Genomic DNA, 24525 nt, shown 5'->3' on the forward strand with positions numbered 1-24525 from the left:
TGAAATCAGTGTCACCTATTTCTGTGTTGATATGCATAGTATTGAGGTGCATTTTATACTGGATATAGCAGGCATGCTTATGAGTAAGTTTGAAAAGAAGGTATGACTGTATGCATTTTTGTTTGTAATATCTACAACAGCTTAAAGCCTCACTGAAAGGAGTACAGTCATACCTCAGGTTAAGTACTTAATTCGTTCTGGAGGTCTGTTCTTAACCTGAAACTGTTCTTAACCTGAAGCACCTCTTTAGCTAATGAGGCCTCCTGCTGCCGCCACACCGCCAGAGCACGATTTCTGTTCTCATCCTGAAGCAAAGTTCTTAACCTGAAGCACTATTTCTGGGTTAGCGGAGTCTGTAACCTGAAGCGTATGTAACCTGAAGCGTATGTAACCTGAGGTACCACTGTATCAAATTGTGAAGTATGCCCCAATGAGCTGGGGTGCTGAAATTTGGGGTACATGTTATGAAGGTGTCCAAATAATAATAATAATAATAATAATAATAATAATAATAAATGGACTCTTGCACAACAATCCTTTCAAAATGGGGGGTGAGGAGCTATTGGTGCATCCCAAATGCTGTAGTCAAGCTACTTCTAGAAAAATGAAATTTGGTACAGTACTGTATTGCAAACAGGACTAGATATCGGAATGACCAGAAAATGCTAAAAAGAAGGCAATTGTATGTCTCTGTGAATTGAGGCCAGGAGATGCCCCGTCTCTCATTTTCTAATTTAACCTTAAAGTTTCTTACTTGCCCCACACCCCCATAGGAAGTAGTGGACCCATTAGTTTGTAGGAGGGCAGGGTGGTGTGGTGGGGGCGGGAATAGGCTTCAGGGAGTGAAATTATGGTCAAGTTACTTCCATGACACAGAAAGTAGAAACATCATTCACGCTCTGTCACAAGCAAAGTTATTATAAAATCCTGAACAGTAGAATGGAATGTACCCATCAATTCATATAGGAGCTGCCTGCTCAGCGTGATCTCCATTGCATCTGATCTAGGTGGACCAAGATCTGAGTCGGTGTTGGGCAGTTTCCTACGTTCTTCAGACTGGCTGGGTGTGGGTGTGTGCACACAACTGCAAACATGGATATATCCCGTGCACCAACATTAAAAGTCCCAGTAAAGTTTTAGTGGCATTTGCCTCTAAGCTATGCACTGCCTTAAGAACAAGGCGCGCTGGCTACACCTGCATAGGAGTTGTGGGCAGGCCGCTTTGGAACCGCAGGGCTTCATTTCTCGCTAAGCCGCATGCGCGGGATTTCAGCAAGTGTTCCCGAGGATGAATCGGCGGGTGAGGGGGAAAAAACAAAACAACAACAACCCTAGAGCATGCGCAGTGAGGCCGCCTTAGCGGAGGCGATAGGCTGGTAGGCGACATGTGCGTTTAGCACCTCCCAGTCCCCCTCCCTCTCTCCCTCCCTTGCTTGGCGGTGCCGCCGAGATCAGCACCAGCCATGGCGGCGGAAGGAGGAGCGGCAGCTCTGGCAGAAGCGGCGTCCGCCGACCAGTTCCGCGATCTGCTGCAGCAGCCGGGAAGGTACGTTGTTGCTGCCGCTGCCGCCTTCCCAGCTCGGCTCCGAGGCTGGCAAACAGCCAGGAAAAGGAGCCGCAGCCGAAACCGGCGGTGCAACAGCAGCAGCGCCCGCTGCCAGGCCGCCGCTCCGCATTCACGCGTTCACTTGATGCGGGTGTCCATTCCGACGTTTTGGGCTGCTGAGCCGAATGGGGGCTTTCTCTCCAGCCAGCGTGGCTAGGAGTTCAGCCGTCGTTATCCCGCCTTGTGCGCTCCCTTTACCCTTCTCACGATCGAGAGGGTTGAAGGGTGGCAAGAGTTCTTCTCCTGTGCGGGAATAAATAAGGCTTCAAAGTCCTACTTCTGAGTAGACGGGCTTCGGGGGTCGTGCTCAACGCCGCCGCCGTCCTTCTGAAAGTAGGCTTAATTTGTGCGCAGTTTTACTTCCCAGAAGTGTGCGCTTTTAGGGTCCAGTCCATAATCGTGTGAAATATGAAAGCGCCTCTTGAGGACACGTGTGTATGGGGGCGGGAGCGGGAGCATGGTCTTGGCTCCCCCACAGGACAGAGGTTAAGGGAGCAGGTCAGATCACATAAATGACACTCCACCAGACTTAAGTGCTGATACTTTTTTAAAAAAGGGATCTGCACACTTTTCCTGATGTATGAGTGTCTTTGCAGGCCATAACTTTATAGTATTAGAATGCCCCCACTTTTTTTACTATCCTGCCGAGTGTTGATAAAGGTGAGACAAAAGTTCTGCAGATGGCTTCCTTTGTGTGCTGAGTGCAATAGAAGGCTAGATTGCTATGTTGCTCTTCTGCCAGCTCATCCACTTGCCGTCATGTATTTCTGGTTTGCCTGTGGCTATGAGACTAGTGTTTAAACACAAGGTTGATACCCATGTATGGGAGCGATTTACACACCCAACCAGGAGGGAAAGATGCCCCCGCCCTGTGATTGGGATTTCTCTTTCTCAAATAAAGGGGATTTAAAAACACTATGGATTTCTGCTAGCATGACCTGTGAAAAAGACCCAGCGTGTTGGAAAAGAAAGCCCCAGCCCTAGTTGTCACCAGCTTTTCTCTGCGGAACCTCTATGACTGCCAGGACCGTTATTTATCCATCTCATGGAATGATGGGGTATAATGGATTAATGTGAGGTGAATTAACAGGCTCAGTTTGTACCTTCTAGTGTGGTCCTACAGGGAATTGCTAGGTTGGAAATCTTCGCTATGCAATCTCCCACTGAGGGGCAACACATCATGGTTGTAAATTACCCGGAATATGTAAATGGGATATGTGGCAGTGAGTGAGAGTTGAATTTGGATCACTGCCTTGAGTAGAACCAGAAGGCAGGCCATGGGGAGCATTGGTTTGCCATATACTGTGATATGAGCAATCCTTGTGGCTGTGTACCAGCTGTCTTCTCCCATTGTAGCAGAGGTGAGCAAACCAGTAACTTTTCAGTTCACCCTAGTTTCCCATTTTGTCTGAACCAGGAAACTATGGCTAACGGCTTTGTTCCAAAGCCAGGATATTAAGCCCCTTGTTCCAAAGCCAGGATATTAAGCCATGGTTTGAAATTGTTTTAAAATATTCTAATGCAATCAGAGGCAGTTAACTATAGTTTCTAGCTTCTGGTTAACAGAAAACTTCCTTCTTTCTCAGCTTGCTTGTGTAAAGGAAGATGTGCACACAGCTTGTTCATATCTTGGCTTTTTAAGCTGACAGAGAACAATCTAAATGCAGCCATGGAGTCAGATCGTTGGTCTGTTTGGCCAACTAATCTCAATTTTGACTGGAAGCGGTTCTCCAGGGTCTCAGGCAGAGAGAAACCTTTTCTGTCCTCTTCCCGAGATCTTTTCAAGTGAGATAACTAGTGATTAAAGCTAGAACCTTTCACCGTGACTCTGATTGCTTTTATTTTACATTGTTTTGCTGGCATCTGACCTCTCTGTTTTCCCTGTTTATTTCATCACAGGTCTTTAGTGGTGGTTCATTTTTGGGCCCCATGGGCTCCTCAGTGTGTTCAAATGAACAATGTCATGGCTGAGCTAGCAAAGGAGCATCTACAGGTTGCATTTGTGAAAGTAAGTTGAACTGACGTGTTATCTGCTTTTGATTTAACATGAATGTTTGCTGTGTGCATACTGGGAAAAGGTGGAAGCGTAACTACTCTAGCTGCTCCTCCATTGCTTAAAACCTTGGAACTTGGCAACTTGGGTCTATTGTGGCTTTGCAATTGCCTTGCTATTCTCTTTCCTTAGTAGTACAGTGGTACCTCAGGTTACAGACACTTCAGGTTACAGACTCCGCTAACCCAGAACTAGTACCTCAGGTTAAGAACTTTGCTTCAGGATGAGAAAAGAAATCGCGTGGCGGCGGCAGTGGGAGGCCCCATTAGCTAAAGTGGTACCTCAGGTTAAGAACAGACCTCCAGAACGAATTAAGTTCTTAACTTGAGGTACCACTGTAAGTGTCATAGACTCTTCTATTCCCTTACTTTAAAACTACAATAACTTATTAAAGCTAATTGGTGACAGCGTCGAGAGTAGGGGCAATGCTTAGCAGCCTAGGAAATGCCACAGTCTGTAAAATTATCTCATGGAAGTCAGTGGGAGGTGATTGAAAGAAATGTATTTTCAATGGGGAGGTGCATGCATAGAATTATAGACTTGTAGAGTTGGAAGGGACCCTGAGGATTAACTAGTCCAACCCCCTGCAATGCAGGAATATGCAGCTGCCCCACACGGGGGTCGAAACTGTACCCTTGGTCTTATCAATACCATACTCTGAGCTGCGCGCGCACACACACACACACACACACACACTTATGCCCTGTGATCGAAGCTCCTACTAGGTGTGGAAAGCAAATCTGGACCTGGAGAGTGGGGCCTGTGCCTTGATGCTGATGGTGGTATGGATGATGGGCAGAGGAGAAATCTCCACAGTATGTGAGGAGGGAGAGAACCTCTCCTTACTTCAATGCTGTGGTCTTTGGTTGCCTTAGAAAACGCTGAGATGGCGCTTACTTTCTGGTGAAAGCCTGGACTCAGTGGTTGTTTGCAAGCATCAGTATAAAAACAGGAGGTAGTGTTCTGTAATAAGGAAAGCTGATAGAAAGAGGTCTGGTGAGACATAAGTAGTCTATGGCTAAGATCTGAGGGTGCAAGCAGGTCTAAGAGGCTTGGTATTCAAAATGTTGACATGAAATAGCCATCCAAATCTTTGATTGCCAAGTATCCAGCTATAATGCTAATACTCTTTTTTTCTCATTTAGTTACTTGAGCTAGCACTTTTAATACAACTCCCAGTAGCTTTTTTTCCTGTAATGCAATTGACTAAATCCTGATCTGCTTATCTGAGGGATTTAAGAGAGTAATACTACTCTTTAAAAAAGTCCCCCTGCACTTGTGTGATTAGATGTAATGATGCTGCTGGTTGGGTAAATAGATATTCTCTTAATTTGTGTTTTAGCTACTGATTTCACCTAACAAAGATACGTAAGTTTTTGGGTTTGCATAATTATGTATGGTGGCTGTCTTCCTATGGTAGATTGAAATCTGGATTTGTGTAATAATACTTGTATGTCCCAGAACCAGCACTCTGGTAGGTAGGAAAAGAAAAATGCACTAGTTACAAGTGCTGTTCATCAACCCTTCATTAGTAGTTTGGATTAAAACACCCCTATCGTGCTGAAAAACAAACATTAAACTTTTGTGTCAGTATTCCTCAGCTCCATGCTTTAGGAATTCCTCAAACCATGATGAGGTGTCAATTGCCATGTGGCCTACCCTATTAATTAACCCCAACCCCTCTGCTCATGGAAATATCTTTGCAAGATACCTCGTTAAGGGTTGTCCTGAGCAACTGTGCCACTGGCCTGCTTCCTCATAGTTGACCGTTGACTTCAACTAATGTGAGACACAAGCTTGTCCCTGTGTATGACCAGTTGATTTGCTTGCCCACCAACACCTCACAGTGCTTTGTGCCATATGAAAATGTTACAGTGGTTGAACGGTTAGTGCCATTCAAAGGGAAGACCCAGGGTTCAAATCCCTAGTCAGCTATGAACTTCACTGGGTGACCTTGGGCCAGTCATCACCTCTCAGCCTAATGTACCTCACAGGATTGTTGTGGGCTTTAAATGAGGAGGGGGAGAGCCATGTATAACACTCCAGTCTCATTGGAGAAATAGTTGGGATACAAATGCAATAAACAATAATAATGATAGATTACGCCCAGAAATTGATATTGGCCCAGTTTGCATGTCACAGTGAAACCGTAGTTAAAAACAAACTGCGGGAATGTGTATGTTGCTGAGAAGTTCCTACTTCTCTGCTGGGAAACAAGCAAAGGTCTGGACTGTTTTGCAATCTGAACTCAAGACTCATGGCTTATTTCTTTCCAAGCAAAACCACCAGCGGTACCCAAGATTTGCTCTTGGCCTGCTTCTTGTGATTTGTCTCCTGGCGGTGTGGCATCAGCAGGAACAGGAAAGTAGTGGAATTACTTTCCAGCAGTGCACACTAGCACAAGGTGTGTTTATATTAAACTACAGGTCGTTTTTAACTGTGGTGTAATGTGTTGTGTGAACTGGGCCATTAAGATGCCCCACCATGACACTTAGAACATAAATACCTGTGACCGCAGTGTTTCAGCCAAACAGTTTTGGTCTTGATGTATGGTATGGAACAGAACTCTGCATTATTGTACTAGTAGTTCTTGTAGTTGAGTAATGTGTCGTTAAGTCACTATTGGTAACAGTTAGCTACAGTAAGTAAAGTCCCATCATTGTGCAAGTCTATAATTGTATTGCCTGAAGTCAAATTAATTATAAAATTAATACGTTTGCGTGTAGCGATTAACTGAAAATAGATGGGGCTTTCAGTGAGTAACAATGAGGAAAGATGCAACATGAAAGTACAACATCAATTATGTTAAACAGAAACAGAAAAGAGAAAAGAGAAAAGAAAGCTTATTGTCCTTGTTTGCCAGAGATGTAGCTGATTTGCCTTCTGTAGCTCTGCCACCTCAGAATGGCTAGCTACATCTGTGGCATGTAACCTTTTATTGTAGTAAGAGTTCTTTTGTTTTTTTAAAAATGCATTAAAATACTATAGAAACCACACCACAAGTAGTCCCACAAAGTGAGGGCAAAAAAACATAAATAAAAGTCTGCCTTCTTGCTGCTGTTGTTAAATTTACTGCCTGCCCTCCACCAGCAGGTCGTGTTACAACAATTTAAAATTCAGTATTGAAAACAATGAAAACAAATTTCAATCACAAGAATAGTAAAGGTAAAGGACCCCTGACAGTTAGATTCACTCGTGAACGACTCTGGGGTTGTGGTGCTCATCTTGCTTTACTGGCCGAGGGAGCCGACATTTGTCCGAAGACAGTTTTTCTGGGTCATGTGGCCAGCATGACTAAGCCGCTTCTGGTGAAACCAGAGCAGCGCATGGAAACGCCGTTTACCTTCCCGCCGGAGCGGTACCTATTTATCTACTTGCACTTTGACGCGCTTTTGAACTGCTAGGTTGGCAGGAGCAGGGACTGAGCAACGGGCGCTCACCCCATCACGGGGATTCGAACTTCTGACCTTCCGATTGGCAAGTCCTAGGCTCAGTGGTTTAGATGACAGTGCCACCCGCATCCTGAAAATGCACACCAAGTTTCAAAGCCAGGGTGAAGAGGTGCATCTTCAGCATTTGCTGAAAACTGTATAATGAACTTCTGGAGTGAAGGAATTCCACCACTTAAAGGCTGCCACCACAGAGAACCGTACCTAAGATGTTGTTGAGGAGCTTTCAAACATTGATCCCACATATATACTGAGTTGATTCAGTTATGTTGGGATGGAGTTTGTCATGAGCACCTGGACACTTGAGTCACCTCTAGGTGCCACTGAAATAAGCAGAGATGCTTACCGTAAGAGTCAAACAGCTAGGCACAGGAAAACCTGCACAATAATGTTCCATTTCCCTAATAGTAGGAAATATTAAAGCTTTATGACCTAACAACAGAAGGGTGGGAAATTGATCCTGCTCCATGTCCTGATCATACAAACATAAAAAATTAAACTTAGCTGGAATTGCTATCTTTCCACAGTCAAGGTTGTTTTCTTTGTTTTAATTGCACCTTAAGTAATACGCTTTACAGTGGTACCTCGGGTTACATACACTTCAGGTTACATACGCTTCAGGTTACAGACCCCGCTAACCCAGAAATATTACCTCAGGTTAAGAACTTTGCTTCAGGATGAGAACAGAAATCGTGCTCCGGTGGCACTGCAGCAGCAGGAGGCCCCATTAGCTAAAGTGGTGCTTCAGGTTAAGAACAGTTTCAGGTTAAGAACAGACCTCCAGAACGAATTAAGTACTTAACCTGAGGTACCACTGTATTGAAAATTTGCATCGACGTGTACTGATTTTTTGTAGTTTCAGGATAAAGTGCAAGATGTCAATGTGACTTTGGTCTCCTAATTTATCTCTCTTCACCCCTAATGTCTCATTACCCTTTATCTTCACAACAGATAGTCACCGGGTTTTCTTTAAAGTTCAAGTAGCTCATTCCGTCTTGCTGTTTCCACTTACAAATCGCCATGTATGCGTGACATGAAATTCACTTGGTTTAAGACAGCTTAAACGTTGATAGGCCTCCCAAATGCTGTGAATCTCCAACAATGAAGAACATGAGAAGAGCCAGTCAGACATCTAGACCAGCTTCCTGTCCTCACAGTGGTCAGCTAGATGCCTATGGGGAGCCTAGGAGCCAAGAGCTGACCGCAATAGCACTCTCGCCTCCTGCATTTTCCAGCAATGTGTATGCAGAAGCATACGTCCTCCAAAAGAGAACCTCAGTTCTAAGGGCATAGAAACATAGGAAGTTGCCTTAACATTGAGTCAGACCCTTGATCTAGCTAACTCAGTATTATCCACATTTTCTGGCAATGGCTCTACAGGATCTTAGGCTGGGTTCTCTCCTTGTCCTACCTGGAGATGCTCAGGATTGGACCCTGGGGCTTGCTGCATGGAAATCAGATGAGCATGGCCCTTCCCCAGCTTAGAAACCCCAATGAATACTGTGTTTAAAATATATCTGTTTTAGGATATCCACAAAACTCATTGGGGATATCGGCATTCACATGCTAACGTCAACATTCACCAATATTTCAGGCATTCACACATGTACATCACATGCCAGAATTAATGTGCTCTTAAGCAAACTACCCTGTTTGCCTCCCGTTTCCCGACAGTCATATAGTCCTTTATAGTTGGATCATATGTGTCTCCTGTGTTTGTAAATGGAAATGTATTTGATATTTGCATTTTCTACAATTTTGTATTTGATGATCTATTTAGGTTTCAGGTCAGAAGTATAATAATATCTAGCAGTCTTGCAGGAGTTAAAAACAAAAATTTAGCAGGCATCAATAGTTTATTGAAGAAATACTCCTTTTTTGCTTCATAATTTGCAGAAGGCTGCAAATGTCAGTCATGATGTACTGCCTCTTGAAATTAGTCAATAGAGCAAACAGCAAGAATTGCTGTGGGCAGAAAATAAGCACTGTAATCATGACATAACTGGGGTCAGTGATTTATGGATTTCAATATAGTAGTAGCTGCATATGATTGAAAATTTACTAGGTCACTAGTGCACCAAAATTTTTATTCACAGCCTCCAGGCATCTTTTGAAATGTGCAACAAAATAAAAACCTCTGAACCTGTTTTGACACTGCAGGCTCAGTGGATGACAAGCCTTCCCTGTGAGTTTCATTTAAATGCAAATGTGTCACAAACTTTTGCACTGAAATCCTTTTTAAACATTTAACATGACTAAAAGAACAGTGTAGACAAGATCAGCCAGCACAATCTAAACTATAAATAAGAGCTTGGAAACAAAAGATGTTTTATGTTTGTTTGTTTTTAAGCTGGAAGCTGAAGCGGTTCCCGAAGTGTCTGAAAAATATGAAATTACTTCAGTCCCAACATTCTTGTTTTTTAAGGTAAGCCTTTTTTTAGCTCGCTTACGTCCATGGATGCTTATGATGTTCTCTGTTCTCAGTGCTGGTGTGATACTTTGTTCAGAGGTAACATTTGATTAATTTAGGAATGCTGGGAATTGCATTCGTCTTAGCCATGTGGTGAAGGCCCATTTCAAAAAAATTGAAGCTACCCTACGCTGTAACTTGCAGAAACATTTTTTTGAGAAATACATTCTGCATCACCAGGCAGTTCCTGAATTTGAAACCTTTTAACACTGTTGGATAGTGATGTGGAGATGACTATTGATTGGTTCCTAAGCTCGTTGTGGTGATTCGTCCAAAATCCTTTTGGCAGGTAATAATATTGTTGTTAAAGCGAGTTCTAACAAAATTCGATTCACCAAGCGCAGAGCTTGGGTTAGTTAACCTACTACATGTTCTGGCCATGTGTGTGCTCCCTTCAGTTGTGTTAGCCCTACAGAAATGAGATTGTACACCAGTAGCACTCAGTGGATTTCTCTGGGGGCTTTTAACCTGCTTTGACTTGAATCCTACAAAATAACGCTTGTATATGGTCTAGCGAGAGAGAGAGAGTATGTGTGTTCAAATTCCAATAGCTTTTTAAAGACTGTGCTTGTGAAGTTCATAATGTTTGCCCAAACTGCTGTTCTCTGTTGGTAGAATTCCCAAAAAATTGACCGATTAGACGGTGCTCATGCACCAGAACTGACCAAGAAAGTCCAGCGCCACGCCTCCAGCTCAACCATTCCGCCTGGCTCTAATGACAATGTGAAAGAAGACCTGAATGTGCGACTCCAGAAACTGACAAATGCTGCACCTTGCATGCTGTTTATGAAGGGAACACCTCAGGAGCCTCGTTGTGGTAGGAATTGTCTTAAATTTATATTTTATTCAGCAGGGCTTGATACCTAAGGAGTACCTAACAATATTATATCTTACTCTTTCTATCTGAGTGGCTGCTATTCTTGTCACCATAGTTGGTCCGTCCTTTGCGACAAATGGAACTGTTGTCCTAGGCTCCAGAGGGGATAAGTCGATTGGCATAGTGCTGTTCCCCTTCAAGGCTGCCTTGCACCCTGTTAGCTGCAGCCATGCTATAGCCTTTGTATTGGCCCATCTTGTTAGATTCCGAAAGGTAGAATATGGTTGCTAGATCAACAGTTGGTTAGGCCAGAGGTTTAGGACCTTAGAGTGGAGTTGGAATGGAGATGGATGGAGAATAACGGTGATGCAAATATAGGTTTCCACTGTGTCCAGGGCACCTAGCAGCCCAAGTCCAGCCATGTCCACGCAGCTGTATTGCCTGAATGAGTTGAGGCTTAAAGCCACAGTCATTAAGCCAGAGCACTGTTCTCAAACTTTTTTTGTGCTTGGGTCCAGTTCTAACTTTTTCTGTTTTCTGCCTCCTCCCCTTCAGCAATCTGTTTGTCAGTGTGCAGAGGTCCTCGCATGCAGCATGTTGCTCTGTAAGAATAGCTGTGTGCTGATTGAACAATGGAATTAAAAGGGGAGTAAAACAGGACATGTCTTAAAACCGTGCAGAGGGAGATGTTTTAAGCAAGCAGCAGATTTTCAGGGTCAAGTGACAGAGTATTTGCCCTCAGAAACTCAAGGTGGATCACTGAGGTCCATTGCATGAGCATCAGTCTGAGCAATACATACCATAAGAGACATAGCATAAGCATTTGTTTAGGGATGGCAGTTAGCAGCCTATAAGAAAACATTTCAGAATCGCTTCTTGTTAACATCCATTGGTGGAAATTAATTGACATTCCATCACTGAACCTGTCGGGTTAGTGATTTTGTTAAAGGACACATTGACATTTAGGTGGTATAACCCAAGAATAAAATTTTTGATTCCTTTAGCCAATTTGGTACCCTTACTGAATCTTCATTTTCTTTTTCTTCTGGAAATGGCTCTAATTATGGAATGTACTGTCTTTTCATTACCAATAATGTTCATATACCACTTTAAAAAAGAAGAATGAACTAAACTGAAATAATGGAGATCAAGGTATGACAAATGAATTCCTAGGCCCTGTTAACTCATTATACATTTTTTGGTTCTCTCCCCACAAGCTTATAAGCAAACAGAGTCCCAGCAATGAAAGGGCATCATCTTGCTGAAGTTGCCATTGAATTCTCAGAATGCAAACAATGCCCTAGTTAGGTTCCCCTTCTTTGCTCTGAGACATAAAAATTCACCCTACTGTCTGGGGTTGCAGATGGAGCAGTGGCTTCAGGTTTGAAGCTTGCATCTTAATATGGCTCTATGGAGAGCTTTAATATTTCTCGTGTACAGATGCCTTCATGTGACGTGGTGCCTACGTAAGCACCACAGTACGATATTGTGCTTATGCGGGTTGGTACTGGCTGCACATGCACCGTATGCATATTCCTTCTACAAGAGGGAAAAGCTGAGCTATTTGCAATGCCTTGACAAAGGCGTGTTAACGCAGTGCAGCCTGCAAGTCCACCAGTCCAGGGGGTGGGAGGAGAGTGTGTCTCTAGCAAGGTAGTGATAATTCACTATCTCAGTGGTCTTTTGAGGGCAATTGCTGGTTGCAGGTGGGCAGCAAGTTCCAAAAGCTGGTGTGATTTGCATGTAATCTGGGAGGATCAGAATTAGTGCAAAGTACTAAGGCTGAAGATAACATTGCTGCTCTCCTTTGCTGTTCTATAATAAATTGAATATGAATAGTTTTCCCCCACCCTTGGGCTTAGAGAGACATTTGTCGTGACTGGGCTATATGTCCATTCACACCTCACTAGCCAATGCCGTTCATAATATGTACCGCATCTCACACAACTAACACAATAATGAGCTGGTCCTTATTTCCTCAAGTGGGCCGCAAGGACAGCTGTGTTGACTACCGGAGGGGGTTAGCTGTAGGGATGGTGGGAAGGGGCTAACCTGTGGTGGCCCCCATGTTGCTGGGGCCCTGTCAGCCGTAGCCAGCACTGTCCGAGGCTCTGGGTGTTGTAGTCCGATAATGTACGGAGTGCCACAGCTGAATGGCCCCAGGCTTAGGGTAAGAAAGCAGCCCCTTGGCCTTTTACTGGAGTTCAGCCCCCTCTGCTTGCAATGCAGCTTCAAGCCCAGGAGCGGGTCAGCCGGGAGCTTCTGCACAATGCATCTTGTGCAGAAGAGGTTCCTGATGGATGGTGTCCAGGCTAATTTTCATACTAATAGCAGGTTGTCGATTGCAACGGAGCGTAATTGGATCTTGGTGTGGAATCAGAAATCCTTGTTATGTCCCGCATTTCGCCACTTCCTACGGAAAGCCAATTCATAATAATGTTAAATGAGGTCTATCCCCTTGGCTCTGTGCTCACGGGCTTGTTGCTTGCTTACATCATTAGTATTATAATTGTACTTAGCTTCCTATCACCGGCAGCGCAGCGTCCGCACCGCTCTTCAAGCGGCCTGTGTGTTCGCGTACGCGCACTTCAGCGGCGCTTTCATTAGCTCTTGCGTTGCTCAGATGGTGTTTGCTCAGAAAGTCAGCCTAAACCTTTTGTTATGGGAATAAAGCAGTGTTGGCACTTTATCCCTAAGCATAACATTTCCAGTCTGCTACTTTAACCCTTAAAAATGAACCGCCACCAATCAATCTTTCTCGTCTGCATGGAGTTGCCTACAGCTAAAATGAAGCGCTCTCTTTCTCTCTCCTTCTCTCAGCCTCTTACAGTAGAAACGAGTTAATATATTGGCAGCAGAATAACCATCAGCAATCAGCCTGTAGCTGTTTACTAATGAACTCCCAGATGAATGGCGGGTTGGTGGTAGTGGGGGGAAGTGGAATTCGGGATTCTTGTTTCACTCCAGGCTGTACAAGAACTTAATGCTTCAGTTGTGGAAGAAAAGCAACTTAGATGCCATATAAATAAATGCTACTTGCTCATGGCTCAAAATGCAGATCATGGAGGACCTGGAGCTACAGTACATATCAAAAGTAATGGATGAATTTGTGAGATGGAAAATCATGTAAAGGTTCCTTTTGTCTGTATGTGCCTGAAACTTTTAAAAATTTGTTGCTTTAAATCCCATTTATTAGAAACTTTTGAAAATTGGTGTGAGGTGTTTCAGGTCTCACCAGGTAGAGCTACTTTAATTTATATACTGGATATTTAGTTGTCTGAGGAAGATAATTTTTCTTTAGGAAAGGATTTTAAAACAGCAGAAAAATATGCCAAACTTGATATGGGTTGTGGTTTCAAAACTGATATTTATGCAGGTTTATTACACTGATATTTATGCAAGTTGCTAATTAAGGAGTTAGGTTAACGTTGTTTTTCTGAAATTTGTGTGGTTGAAATATTTCTATGTGGAGAAAAATTGTGCAGACTTACAGATTTGGGACATGCAGTGCTTCAAACAGTTCAAATATCAAAATTTTGTATTATAGTTAAAAAAGGTAGATTTTGTTCAGAAATTGAACTGTATGCTTTATTTGGAAATTAATTCTGTTTACACTGATAAGACTAATGCCAACTCACTATAAGTTGAATCTGCATTCTTGAAAGTGTGTTTTTTTTTAAGGGGATTGAAGCAATATTCATTATGTTGTAAATATATCTACCTAAATATTAAAATAACAGCCTTGGTTGGATCAAAGCATTACATTTATATGCATGTGCATTTGGGTTTGATTTTGCCTAAACTGGACATCACACTTCAAAACAGAGCAAGCAGCAGGACAAGCTCTGTAAACTCAGCTCTGTAGTTTTCGCTAGGGTATGCAATTTGGATAACCATTGTCTTCCTTTGAGATTTACCTTTTTTGTGGGGGCAGCTTTCTTGCAACACACATTAATATAAGCTATAATGTAGACACTAGACCACAGTTTTGGGTAAAGTTAAAGCCTTGTTAAGGTCTGTGCTTTTCTTTTTCTTATTCCCATAACCTCCAGGCTTCAGCAGACAAATAGTGGAGATTCTTAACAAACATAACATTGCGTATAGCAGCTTCGATATATTTTCTGATGAAGAAGTACGTCAGGGCCTGAAAACCTACTCCAGCTGGCCTACTTACCCACAGTTATATGTAGCTGGGGAACTTATAGGCGGACTGGACATTGTTAAGGTAAGAAAACAAAAGATCTGCATTTTCAGTAACGTAATTTTAAAATAGTGTTTTGTTTATGAATTTGAAATAATTTTCTTTTCAGGAGCTTGAGGCTTCTGGAGAGCTGGAGACGACCTGCCCCAAGGCACATAAAATAGAAGACAGGTATGATACATTTTACCTTTTTAAAAAAAAATATTGTGAAGGAAAATCACATATTCCATTAATTATCTCCCCATTAAAATTATTGTTGTGTAGGATTACTGTGCATAGTACACGGAATTCTGTGCCTTATGGTTTTCATTCATCTTTATTTTCCTTGCCCATCTGCTGCACAACAACCCTGTAGAGCTGCCAGCCAGATCTTGCTACCTGGTATTTGCTGCCACCTCACCTTTTTTTGGGTCACCTTCAGCTCCAAAGCAAAGGGGAAAACTGGGGATATTTTATTTTTTGTTAAATTGTCTCATCCTGTACCAGCGTGCCTCACACCTCCAGCCAATCCTTTGCAATTTACACAGAGTGCAATCCAGCCCTCTGCTTCTCCCCGAGAATAGGGCAAATTCCTGCCTTTGTCCACACTGGTCTTGGACTTCCAATAATGTGGAACCCAAAGTGATCTAGGTGTGTGGGGATTCCTGAATCCTGAGGGTGGCAATTGCACATTGATTCCACTAGTCTTAGTTGTGAAACTTGGTTAGAAATAAAACGTTGGGAGGAAAGCAGGCAACAGGTCAAGCAGAATACACAGTAACCTTGTTGGGGACTTGGAAACTACAACTAATCCAGCCTACGTCTGCTAGACTGGTGACTGGGAGTGGCCTCTGGGACTGTATAACATTGGTTCTGACTACATTGGCTCCCAGTACGTTTCCAAGCACAATTCAAAGTGTTGGTGCTGACCTTTAAAGCCCTAAATGGCCTCGGCCCAGTATACCTGAAGGAGCATCTCCACTCACATTGGTCAGCCCAGACACTGAGGTCCAGCTCTGAGGGCCTTCTGGTGGTTCCCTTACTGTGAAACGTGAAGTTACAGGGAACCAGGCAGAGGGCCTTCTCGGTAGTGGCACCCGCCCTGTGGAACAACCCTTCCATCAGATGTCAAGGATATAAGTAACTATACAACCTTTAGAAGACATCTGAAGGCAGCCCTGGGAAGGGAAGTTTCTAATGTTTGATGTTTTATTGTGGGCCAACGCAGTCAGAGGGACAGCCAATAATAATAATAATGATAATGATAATGATAATGATAATGATAATCATAACAACGACTTTTACAATAATTACGATTATTATTAACTGGAGCACTGTGGCTCTAAAACTAGACAATTTTTTTTGCCTGATAACAAATGTTGGAAATGTAAAGAAGATGAAGGTACATTATTTCACCTTTGGTGGACGTGCCCAAAGATTAAGGCTTTCTGGGAGATGATCTATAATGAAATGAAAAAGGTATTTAAATATACCTTCCTGAAGAAACCAGAGGCCTTTCTCCTGGGCATAGTCGGCCAATTGGTGCCAAAGAAGGACAGAACTTTCTTTATGTACGCAACAACAGCAGCAAGAATACTGATTGCAAAGTATTGGAAGACACAAGATTTACCCACCCTGGAAGAGTGGCAGATGAAGGTGATGGACTATATGGAACTGGTGGAAATGACTGGCAGAATCCGAGACCAGGGAGAAGAGTTGGTGGAAGAAGATTGGAAGAAATTTAAAGACTATCTACAGAAATATTGTAAAATTAATGAATGTTAAAATGATGATTGGATTGAATAGGGGGTATTAGCAACAAAGTTAATAAGAATATGCAAAAATGAATTGATAATGGATGAAAATATAGAGTTATAATATGTTAAGATATAGAGTTAAGATAAATGAAAGAGGGTAAGGATTTGCTGATTTGATTATCTAAATGGGAATACAAAAAGGGGAGGTGTGAGGAGGTCAAGGAAACAAGTTAATGAGCATAAAGTTATAAAAAATGGATTTGTTTTTAATTCTCTTTTACCTATTCGTTTTTTGTATATTGTATTTTTACTTGTATTTCTTCTTTTTATGTATTTTTTTTCCAGGTTTTTTTTTTCCTTTTGTTATTTTTTCATATGTTCTTTTTTGTATTTTGTAAACTGATGTTTTTGTAAAATCCCAATAAAATATTATAGGGGGGGAAAAAAACCTAGACAAATTTTTAGGCTAAATTCCTGTATTGCCTTTTTTACCCAGGTAAAAAATCCTTTATCTAAGACTGTTCTACTTTATCTGTATTTCCCCCCGCCTCTTGTTTTAGGCTTAAAGACCTGATAAACAAAGCTTCTGTGATGCTCTTTATGAAAGGAAATAAGCAGGTAAGGCTCTTGGAAATGCTTTTAGTGCTTAAAATCCTTTAGGCCAGCTGTCCCCAGCCTAGTGGCACCCAGATGTTTTGGAGTACAGCTCCTATAAACCTCAGCCAGTGTAGCCAGTAGTTGGGGATGATGGGAGTTGTCATTTTAAAGCATCTGGAGTGCACCTGGCTGTGAAAGATCATAAACGTAAGAACACAAGTTGAGCCCTGCTGGATTGGAAGACGTTTCATCTAGTCCAGCGTTCTGTTCTCAAGGCGGCCAACTAGATGCCTGTTCAGAACCATACTCTCTCTGATACTGGAGGTAACGTAGTGGTCATATGTGGGTGCTGTGGGTTTTTCACCTCTACACAGCAAGCCGACAGCTGCTGCAAGTAGGGAATGAAGAAAATATTTAATTTCACTCCTTCAGCATGGCTTTCTAGAGCACGAAAACACAGAATGTTTTAAAAAAGGATACGTTTTAACAGCATGTTAAAATAATACATTAAAGGCTTAGGAGCAATAAAGATACCTTTGCCTGGGGCTGAAATGATAACAGTGTTGGCACCAGGTTCCATCAATGGGGTGCCACAACAGAACAATCTCTTTTTCCTCTTCTCCTGACGCCTTAGCTCAGAGGGTAGAATGGGGCAGTTCACACTGCTTACTTCCCTGCGTGGTCATATACAGATGTGTACAACTGAGAATTCCTAAGGAGCTGGTAAAGTAGCCACATGTTTCGGTTTCTGATGATGAAGTGCAGGGGTGTGGAACCCTTTATTTATATCCCACCTTTTTCTTCAAGGCTTTCAAGGTGGTGTACATGATTCTCCATTTAATCCCCACAACAACCCGGTGAAGCAGGGTAGGCTGAGAGGCGGTGACTGGCCCAAAGTCATGGCCAAGTGGGGATGTGAACCCTGGTCTCCCAGGGACCTCAGTTTCCATTACTTCCATCTAGCATGGCCAGCAATCAGCACAGTGCAACATCTTGAGAGCCACAGGTTCCTCATCCTTGGTGTAGCGAAGGTGGAAAATAAAAATGTTGTGTATAAATGTGCTTCAAACACTTACTTGGGATTGCTACATGCCACATACATGCACTGGAACATAATGCACGTCAGAGTTGTTTTTTCTTATTGCAGATGGCGAAGTGTGGATTCAGCAAGCAAATTCTAGAAATTCTAAACGGTACCGGGTATGTAAATATTTTTCTGCCTTGAATCTGTTCTTAAAGTAAGATCACAGATATATAGGAACTGTGCTGCTAGATCAGACGAAAGGGCCCTCTCTTCCAGCATTCTGTTCTCCCAGTGGTCAACCAGAAACCTATGAAAAGTCCACAAGCAGCACCTCAGCACAGCAGCAGTCTCCATTCGCAACAGTGGCACAGTGTTTCTGATACTGGAGGTACTACCCCAGCCACCAAGACACATCCATAACCCCTTTTTAAACCATCCAAGTTGGTGGCTATTACTACAATCTTGTAATAGCAAATGTTGCAGCACCTCTGAACTGTGTGAAGAAATGCTTCCTTTTGCCTGAGAGGTGCTACCTTGGCTGCTTTGCAGTGTGCCTCTACAGAAGCTGATCTTAGGAACATGTTGCATGTTAGTGTTAGGTGATCAGGGGCTCCCTTTGGTTCACCTCTAGCCTTCCCCTCAGCCCCTCCCCCGCAACATCTGCAAATGGTAGAGCTGACCTATGTCACAGAACTATAAAATAATAGAATTGCAGAGTTGGTAGGGACCACGAGAGTCATCTAGTCCAACCTCCTGCAATGCAGGAATCTTTTGCCCAACGTGGGGCTTGAACCCACAACCTTGAGATTAAGAGTCTCGTGCTCTACCAACTGAGCTATTCCTTGCCCAGTTAACTTTCATTTGCATAAATGGATTGGCCTGTAAAGATTATCTGCTAGTCTTCAGTAAATATTTCTCTCTTTTATTAGGATATGTCACCAAATATATAGTATATTTTTCCTCTTCCCTCCCTGTCCCCTTTCCCTTGCGTGTCCTTTTTCTTTCAAATTGTGAGTATTGTGGGCAGGGACCGTCTTGTTTTAATTGATTGTAATGTAAGCCACTCTGGGAGCCTTTTTTGGCCGAAGGGTGGGCTACAAATTCTCTAAATAAACAAATATATCACTACAGGATTGCAACGTCTTGCATTTTACTCTTGAAATACAGTCGCTGGGATCATGTTTACACTGATAAATAAGCGATAGTAATTAGCGTAGCTGAGTGAATATTCCTAGCCTGTATAAGAAAACTCTTTTTTATATTATTCTTTTTTTTTTTTAGTGTTGATTATGAAACGTTTGATATATTGGAGGATGAAGAGGTACGTTGTTTGCTTGCGCTTTTCCTGTCGTCATCTTTAAAAGCTGCACCGTGGAAGGCTGACTAAGCATTTATTCTCTTTAGGTGCGGCAAGGATTAAAAAAGTATTCAAACTGGCCAACCTACCCCCAGTTGTATGTGAAAGGGGAACTTGTTGGAGGCCTGGATATTGTGAAGGTAAGCAAAGACCTAATAGTCGGCAAGTGTGTGTAATCTTCATTCTTAAAAAAAGGTTCTTCCTAAATTTTGTTCTCATTTATATTGGACATGTTTTTATTGTTAGTCGCTCTTCGAACTGGTGGTGTTTCCTTCTTACATCCCTAAACAGCAAACACCTTCACTTTAAAGAGTCATTAGCAATGAAAACATGTCTTGGTCCAGGATACCCAAGGAACCATCAATTTGCATATCAGCTTACCTGCTCCTTTCTCTTGTGTTGTAGCTGTGGCTGAGCCCTGGTCAGTTGGGTTGAGATCACAGCCATAACGAGTTGCACCCAGAACATAAGGAGAGGCCTGATGGGTCAAGCCAAGGGCCCATCTATCCCATCGTCCTGTTCTGACTGTGGCTAACCGGATGCCAGTGAGAAGCCCTCATCAGAACCTCACTGCAGCAGCACTTGCCCCACCTGTGATTCCCATCAACTAATACTCAGATGCATGCTGTCTCTGACAATGGAAGTAAAAACACAGTCCACTGCGGCTAGCAGCCATTCATTATCTTGCTCTGTGAGATCGGTTGAACCCCACCGTCCCCCTATTTTTTTTGCCGGCAGGTCAAAAAAGCATTTTTATTCTGGCAAACATTTAACCTGCCTTGGTTGGTGCCTTTTTTACATCCTTTAGAAGCAATCCTGGTTGTTCAGAGGTTTTATCTGCTGATGACACAGCAGCCATAAATGCTATGTGATTTTTTTTATTGTTGTAAGGTGCCCTACGCAATGCAAACCCATTGGAAGGGTAGCGTTTAAATTTCCAAAGTAAATATCTCTATTATTATGCATTCCTCCCTGCCCAGCTACCTCTAGACTGATCTATCTCTGCGTTTTCTCTGCATTTTGAGTTTTCTTATTCCTTGTTTGAGCATCTCTCCTCTTTGTTCAGCCGTGGTGAGGTGACACACACACACACACACACACTCACCCCCCCTTTTTCTGATCCTTTTTTTTTTGATTTGAGACTGAGTGACTTAGTTGGTTTTTCCTGTGACTCTCATCATTAGCTTAATATATTGGTGAAAGGAGCCCTAAATCTCCAGTGTGCAACTATGTTGCCTGCTAGTGTAGCACTGAAATGTATTTTCTTGACAGCAGTCACTTACCTTCCTGTAAGAACCATTTCGCCCCTGTGGGTGCATTTACAGCTTTTCATTTGGTTCTCAGTTTTAGTTTTTTGATGTTGTGTTTTCTTGAGTAAGGTGATGACATTTTGCCTAGCAAACTGTCTCTCATTCCTGAGAAAAGGTAAGGCTTTATTGTGTGCTTTCTTGAAAAGGCCCTAAGCAACAAAAATAGATCTGCATTTGTTAACTGCATCTTCTGATATATATTTTTGTGTGTGTGTGCAACAGAACAAGCGCAGGCTTCTAAACCCAAATACTCTTGAGCCTATTCTTGTCTTGAATGTTTTATAGCCAATACCATAGGCACTGTAACTCCCGGGAAGACAGAATCAATAAATCTCATTAGGTTTTAAAAAGAAGTTGGTATTACGTTGCTCATGTATCCATTTTTTTTTAAAAAAAAACACCCCCACACATTTATTTCTCGGAGTAGTGCATTAAAGGGTTCTTTTTATATAGTTTTTAAAGAGTTGGGGAAATTAGTCATGTTAATCTGCCTTTTAGAGGGCATTGAACAAATTGAAGTTGACAAAATGCTGTTTAAAGTTAAGTTATTTTGGAAGTTTTTCTAGGTCAGCATCATTCTCTCATTTCCCTCTCTCCCCCCGCCCAAAAAATATAATTGTTAATAAAAAGTACATAAAGAAATCTCTTATATTATGCCTGGTTAAAGAACCTATTTTTAATCTATTAACCTGCCCAAGCTTTTTCTCTGTTGATCTAACTAAGATTATATTTATTATTTTTTTATTTCTGGTATTTGCCTGCCGAATAGTAGTTATCTAAGTCCCCCCCAAAACTTCTTAGTAAGAAGAATACCAAAAAATCATAAAAACATTTGAAACATAAAAGTTCTGGTAGAGAAAGGCCTAAAACCAAATTCTCAGTATAATTTAAGATACACTATATGGGCAGTGGAATAAAAGTTGAGATTTTAAGATGACAGCTTCTAAAAGCCTGGGAGAATAAATTGTTCATTTTAAACATTTTATCGGTGTTATATGTTAAGAATAATCATCTATTGGACTTGTTAGTCCGTTGTTACCCAGAGGCCTCCAAGTAACTTACAACATATTTGAAAACGTTAATAAATAAATAAATTTATGGTGTAATATATTTATACTAAATTTATATACCGTAAACACAGAACAACAACCATGACAAACCAACCATAAATATGGTTTTATATATACTTATTTTTAATTAGCTGGTGTGTTTTAATCATATTTTATATATAAGTGGACTTGCACACCACATGAATAATTTTCTTTGAGCAACTGGTCTAAAAAAATCCTAAAGTAAAATAAAGAAAAAGTCACTCACCTGGAACCAAAAAGACCATAAAGAAGACAGCAGGTGAGCTTTTCTTGGGAGGCTATTTCTCAGTGGGGGTGGGCTCTTCCTGAAGCCATCTGCTTCACTTCACTTGGTGGTGCATTTTGAGAAGGGGCTTTTAAAGAGGAGAAGGTGATCTCTCAGGTAACCTGGTCCAAAGGAATGGCGACGCCTTGCTTTTTCAAAGCATAGCTAAGACCAAAACTGTTTGCTTCACTCTTCCCTCCCCAACTCCTAGCAGTAGAAATACCTAAAACAATGATGGCATCCTGCTTGCTTGTTCTGTTTTGCTAAATGCCACGAGGAAGAGGCATTGGGCCAATACTTTTGGTGGCAGCCATTCCTTGGCACCGATGTGCACTGTGCAACCTTGGATTAATATGGTGGGCTTTCCATGTTCAGAAAGATAGCAAATAACAAACCTCTCCCTGCTTATCACGCTTGCCCAGATTCTAGAGAGCACGTTGAGAGAGAGGAGGTATACTGAGCAAAGCCTCATTCTAGAGCTAGCTAAAGGTGACAGAGATGCCCTTCTGCCATGCACTTGCCCTGTGGTCCGTCTTTCAGACAGCTGACACCTGCCTCATCTGCTACGCTTGCCCCTTTCTAAGGAGTCTGCAGGGGTGACTGCTCACTGCTGCAGCTGGGGCAACTGCAATTATCTTCTGCAGTCTCTTCTCTGGTCTCCTGGCTTCTACCAGAGAAATGGTTACCAGTTGTAGGACTGGTAGGGCCATAGATGACCGACTTCTAAAGCAACAGAAGCTTTTGGGTATCTCTCTGTCCTCTTGTTAGATATGCAGTAACGTAGCTGCATGCAAAACAACAAAATCGCTTGATTAGGGGTAATGGGAGTTGGAGTCTTGAGGGCACCAGGTTGAGGAAAGCTGAATTACAAGCCAACTAGAGTTCTTTTGGTGGCACCAGCCGCTGAATGCTACCTCCCCTTTTTTTCTCTTTCCAGGAACTAAAAGAAACTGGTGAATTGACGTCTACCCTGAAAGGAGAAAATTAATGCATCACAAGGACACGTTAATGAAGACCAATGAAATATAAAATGTATGATTGTTCGTTGCACTGGAACAATTCACGATTTGCCGGAAGGAATAGAATGCTGGTTTCTGATTTCCTGCTCATGCTTCGCAAGGCCATACTACAGGTGTATGTAATTGTAGGTTTTCACCCTAAATGTAAAGCCGTAAGCATCTTCAAATTGAATTAAAGTTGGAAGCCAACAATGCCTGTGGTGTTCTTGCATACTTTTCATTTTTCCTCCTGCACACAAAATTGTTCGGCATTTGTAAAATACTTGTGGACCTCACTCACGTCTCCTGTGGCTCATTGATCCTTTCTGTTGGGCTCAGAGTATCCTGGGATTTTTGAACCCACACTTGGATTCAGAAACCAGCCTCAGAAGAAGCTGCCATCCAGCATGCTGTTGTTTGAGCTGCATGTCTTTGGACCTTCTTCAAATAAGTGGCGGCAAATAGAGCAGGAGTGGGGAGCACCTATGGCCCTACAGATGTTGCCGAACTAGCAACTTTCATCAGCCCCATTCAGCATGACCAGAGGCCATGGATGATGGGAGTTGTAGTCTGGCAACAGCTGGGAGGTTGCACATTCCCCACTCGAGATAGAGCATTGGCATAGGAACCAGTTCAAGGAGGTTAACCTGGGAAGATTATGAGATGAAGTAGATTGTATTGCCCACTACAGCAGTTGATGGATTCTTCCTGAAGCCATGGACTAAGGCAGGACTAGCTAATCTAGTGCCCTTCAGATGATGCTGGGCTGCAACACACATCGTCCCTGAGCCCTGGCCATACCGCCTAGGGCCTCTTACTAACCAAAGGAATGTACATGGTTGATAGTTAACTCTTTATTCTCAAAGATAACAGTGTTTCTACATCTCTAGATACCAATCTTGTGTCTAGGCAGCTATTCCCAGGTTGGTATTGTATGCAGGTTGGTATTGTATGCAGCAGTTGCCACTCCTCCACCAGTTTATGTACCTCTCATCGAAGCGCTGCACACATGCAGCCGGAGATTACGCCCGTGCGGCAACTTCCACTGCTCATCCCTTTTCAGTCCCCTCCTGCTTCTGGGAGACAGTGGTGCAAGAGAGGCTGGAGAAGCACATGGCCCTTCACTAGCGTAATTTGGCTCTTTTCTTCTGACCCATTCTGTGCTCCACCCTCCACCTTTGAAGCATTCCCTGCCTTTGGTTCATGCCTCCTGGCTAGTACAGTTCCCCACAAATCACTGACCCGCTCTCCAGAGTCAAGACTCCAGCCCTTGTTCCCCAGTGCACACTTGTCAGCGTCCTGCCAGTCCCTGGCACTATATCTCCCTTCTCCTCTTCTCACCTCCATGGAGTTCCTCAAATGCAATCTCTCATTCTGCTACACCCACAGAGAATGCCCCCCCAGCGCCACACACAAGCTTTAGAGAACGGTGCAACTACAAAGAGGTCCCCTCTCTGCTGATGTTAACACCCTTGAGGGTCTGTAGGGAAGAAGGTGGTCTGGGGTATTTGCAGCCAAAGTCATTTAATGCTTTAAACATTAGCATGGGCA

The 24525-nt window shown here is 42.7% G+C and overlaps 2 protein-coding genes across 2 annotated transcripts in view; one reads left to right on the top strand and one right to left on the bottom strand.

Annotated features, from left to right (window-relative positions):
* The window catches only part of LOC310763985 (uncharacterized protein C10orf143 homolog), a 118186-nt gene that overhangs the window by 25907 nt on the left and 67754 nt on the right, over positions 1-24525 (bottom strand). The gene's annotated exons all lie outside the window — the stretch shown is intronic.
* On the top strand, positions 1284-23187 carry GLRX3 (glutaredoxin 3). The gene is made up of 11 exons (XM_083617065.1): positions 1284-1546; positions 3506-3614; positions 9459-9533; positions 10194-10395; positions 14448-14620; positions 14706-14767; positions 16893-16950; positions 18077-18129; positions 19235-19274; positions 19358-19450; positions 22914-23187. Exons 1-11 carry the CDS (start codon positions 1464-1466, stop codon positions 22962-22964), a joined length of 999 nt encoding a protein of 332 aa, XP_083473191.1. The 5' UTR covers positions 1284-1463; the 3' UTR covers positions 22965-23187.

This window comes from Podarcis filfolensis (assembly GCF_964270895.1).
Source record: "Podarcis filfolensis genome assembly, chromosome: 5".
In the NCBI taxonomy this organism is placed as follows: Eukaryota; Metazoa; Chordata; class Lepidosauria; order Squamata; family Lacertidae; genus Podarcis; species Podarcis filfolensis.

Bases quoted from the DNA above. Each gene is read 5' to 3' on its own strand.
- GLRX3 (XM_083617065.1), top strand. From the start codon at position 1,464: ATGGCGGCGGAAGGAGGAGCGGCAGCTCTGGCAGAAGCGGCGTCCGCC. The intron at 1,547-3,505 runs GTACGTTGTTGC...ATTTCATCACAG, and splicing joins CTGCTGCAGCAGCCGGGAAG to GTCTTTAGTGGTGGTTCATT. The intron at 16,951-18,076 runs GTAAGGCTCTTG...TTCTTATTGCAG, and splicing joins TTATGAAAGGAAATAAGCAG to ATGGCGAAGTGTGGATTCAG.